Source organism: Mandrillus leucophaeus, unplaced genomic scaffold, assembly GCF_000951045.1.
Source record: "Mandrillus leucophaeus isolate KB7577 unplaced genomic scaffold, Mleu.le_1.0 Scaffold151, whole genome shotgun sequence".
NCBI lineage: Eukaryota > Metazoa > Chordata > Mammalia > Primates > Cercopithecidae > Mandrillus > Mandrillus leucophaeus.
In genome coordinates this window covers 1808923-1812506 of record NW_012101488.1, presented here as the reverse complement: position 1 = coordinate 1812506, position 3584 = coordinate 1808923, and the positions used below count along the sequence as shown (strand labels likewise).

Genomic DNA, 3584 nt, shown 5'->3' with positions numbered 1-3584 from the left:
CAATGGGCTGGGCCGTGAGGAGGCCGTGGCTGAGGGGGCGCGAAGGGCCTTGCTTGGCTCCATGCCTGGCTTGATGCCCCCTGGGCTGCTGGCAGGGCCACATCATCGGGCCGCCTCCCCCTGCCCTCGCCCGCCCTGGAGTACACTCTGGGGTCCCGCCTGGCCAATGGGCTGGGCCGTGAGGAGGCCGTGGCTGAGGGGGCGCGAAGGGCCTTGCTTGGCTCCATGCCTGGCTTGATGCCCCCTGGGCTGCTGGCAGCTGCAGTGTCTGGCCTGGGAAGCCGAGGCCTGACGCTGGCACCCGGCTTGAGTCCTGCCCGTCCCCTCTTCGGCTCCGATTTCGAGAAAGAGAAGCAGCAGAGGAATGCGGACTGTCTGGCAGAACTGAACGAGGCCATGCGGGGCCGGGCAGAGGAATGGCACGGGCGCCCCAAAGCAGTGCGGGAACAGCTACTGGCGCTGTCCGCCTGCGCCCCGTTCAATGTGCGCTTCAAGAAGGATCACGGGCTGGTGGGGCGAGTGTTCGCCTTCGATGCTGCTGCCCGTCCTCCAGGATACGAATTCGAGCTGAAGCTCTTCACCGAATACCCCTGTGGTTCCGGCAATGTGTATGCTGGCGTCCTGGCGGTGGCTCGCCAGATGTTCCACGATGCTCTGCGGGAGCCGGGCAAGGCACTGGCTTCTTCGGGCTTCAAGTACCTCGAATATGAACGCCGGCATGGCTCAGGAGAATGGCGGCAGCTGGGCGAGCTGCTTACCGACGGCGTCCGCAGCTTTCGCGAGCCAGCTCCCGCGGAGGCCCTGCCCCAGCAGTACCCAGAGCCTGCCCCTGCGGCTCTCTGTGGCCCACCACCGCGAGCCCCATCCCGGAACCTGGCGCCCACGCCGCGCCGTCGCAAGGCATCCCCCGAGCCGGAGGGCGAGGCGGCTGGGAAGATGACCACCGAGGAGCAGCAACAACGGCACTGGGTGGCACCTGGAGGTCCGTACTCCGCTGAGACCCCTGGTGTGCCCTCGCCCATTGCCGCCCTGAAGAATGTGGCCGAAGCCCTGGGCCACTCACCCAAGGACCCTGGCGGAGGTGGAGGGCCTGTGCGTCCAGGGGGCGCCAGCCCTGCAGCCTCCTCCACTGCCCAGCCGCCAACCCAGCATCGCCTTGTGGCCCGCAACGGTGAAGCAGAAGTCAGTCCCACAGCGGGGGCCGAAGCTGTCAGCGGGGGTGGCGGCGGCACTGGGGCGACCCCTGGGGCTCCCCTGTGCTGTACCCTGTGCAGGGAGCGGCTAGAAGACACCCACTTCGTCCAGTGCCCCTCGGTGCCCGGACACAAGTTCTGCTTTCCCTGCTCCCGGGAGTTCATCAAGGCGCAGGGCCCGGCCGGGGAGGTATACTGCCCGAGCGGAGACAAGTGCCCGCTGGTCGGCTCCTCCGTGCCCTGGGCCTTCATGCAGGGCGAAATCGCCACCATCCTTGCTGGAGACATCAAGGTTAAGAAAGAACGGGACCCCTAGGCTACCACTGCCTCCAGGCTACTGCCCTCTGCCCTTTTGCCATCCACCGCTGACGCGGATAAATTATTCCCTCCCCGACCCAGCCCAGTGCCACCCCTATCTGTGTACATACTCCCTTCCTCCACCCAGATGGGTCCCCTGGGGTAGATGCATTGTGGGTGGGGGGAGAAAGCTTGTGGCTCCTGTCCGAGGGGATATTTGGGGTCCCTTGGCCCCTCCAGTTTCCCTCTGTCCTTGGCTTGGCTTTGCTGCTGCTTGTAGTTGGGGGAGAGGTGCCCCCCTCCTCCTTGAGAAGGGACCTCCTGAAAATTCGCTCTTTATAAACGAGGCAAAAGCATTTTATTGCCCCCCCTCTCCCGCCCCCTTCTGCTCCTTCAATAAACCGAAAGATGGGTTGTTTTTTTTTTTTCTCTTCTTGGTCCCTTGGTTGTGTGAGATGCTGCGCCCCCTTTGGGACTGAACTAGTCCTGCGAGGGCGAAGACGTTGCGCGGTAGCCTCCAGGTGGCGCCCTGCACCCAGGCCGTCCCGCCGGCCGACCTTCTGCAAATGCGACCCACTGCTCACGTTTTAGCCATCGGCCCGTTTTCCAGATGAAAGAACTGAGGCTCAGAGAGGGGATGGCTCCTGTAGGGGAGCCACAGACAGTCTCGGGAGTAGATTACCCTTCTGTAGCTGGCCCATCCCCTATCTCTACCTGGAAGGTGGAGGACTCAGCGCCTACGTGGGGAGGGGAAAGAGGCAGAGGGCGGTTTCCTAGAAGAAACGGGCAGGGGGTTCTTGCTGAGTAGAAGGGAGAATTTAGGGTAGACTGCTAGAGGGACTACCTGAGGAAAGAGGAAATTTACCTCCACGGGGTAAACTAACAGGATGCCTAGAAACAACTTGGCTACTTCTCGCCTCTGGTGGTGCCCCAGAGGCGGACGTTTGGGAAGCCCCAACTGGACTCCTCGCCCTCGTGTCGGGAGACAAGCCCCTTCGGCGGCCACCCTAGAGAGCAGAGCGAAAGGCACTCGCCCCGCGGCTGCCTCTGATGTGCGCGGCCTTGTCCCGCACCTGTCCGGGTGGCTGATCATTAACCAGGACTTCCTGCTCGCTGGCGTCACGGGGCGGGGCCTGAGCGGGCTGCGGCAAAGCAGGGGTTAAGGGGAGGGGGCGGCCCCAAGAGCCCAGCCCCCACCCCTGCGGCCTCCCCCGCCAAGCCGAGGTGGAGAGATTCCGGGAAGGGGGAATGCGGGGCTCAAAGGCCCGCGGATGGACCGAGATAGGGAATGATTGTCCTACCACCACCCAGCACTGTCAGACAGCTCTGGGACCCGAGGTTGTCCCCAGATCTCCTCGGGAACCCAGGGTTCCCATCACCTAAATCTGGAGGCCTCTAAAGCCCTGCCCCATCAGCCCGGTTAGGCAGGGATCCCACCCATACTTGCATACCTATATGTCCTAACTCCCAGATATTAGGGATCCCTAGGGCGTCAACTTTCGCATCTGGAGGACCCTCTGTTCTTGGGCTGAGGGGTCCCATCCTTCCTCACCCCCCAGCCGTCAGCTCTCAGGTGTTCTGCCACCCCTGGCACTGCCAGCCCGGGCTCAGGGCAGGGCTGGGAAAACCACCCCTGATTAAATACACCAGGTGATAAGCCCAGGGCAAGAGAGACCTGGATGGAGCTCTGTGCCGGGGCTCCCCTCCCAGGCAAGCCTCTGGCTTCCCCTGACCAGCTCTGCAGACCCAAGCACTGGGTATCTCACCCATCCCCAAATCTTTAGAGCTGGAGGCCTCTAGACACCTGGCTCCTATGCTGCAGTTGGAGCTAAATTGCTGTGGAGGACACCTGGTCCTTTAAGAACAGCTGGTAAGTGGGTGGGGGGCAGGGGAGTCACCCCCAGCCTGGCTGGTGTGTATTCTAGATAGAGGTTGAGTTAACCATTAACAGAGCAGAAGGCCTGACCTGTGTGGGTGTGGGGGCTGGATCAGCCCCCCTTCCCCCAGTGCCAGGGTGGGGCCAGGGTGGAGGGGTTCTGGATTTATTTGGGAATCAGGGAGCAGGTGCAGAGACTTCGCGACAAACGGGAAACA

The 3584-nt window shown here is 62.9% G+C and overlaps 1 protein-coding gene across 1 annotated transcript in view; it reads left to right on the top strand.

Moving 5' to 3' along the window:
- IRF2BP1 (interferon regulatory factor 2 binding protein 1) overlaps window positions 1–1914 on the top strand; it is a 6319-nt gene extending 4405 nt beyond the window's left edge. The window contains exon 3 of the mRNA XM_011975150.1: window positions 46–1914. Coding sequence (XP_011830540.1) covers window positions 46–1509 — 1464 coding nt within the window. The 3' untranslated portion in view covers window positions 1510–1914. The remainder of the gene's footprint in view (window positions 1–45) is intronic.
- Window positions 1915–3584: the final 1670 nt, after the last annotated feature.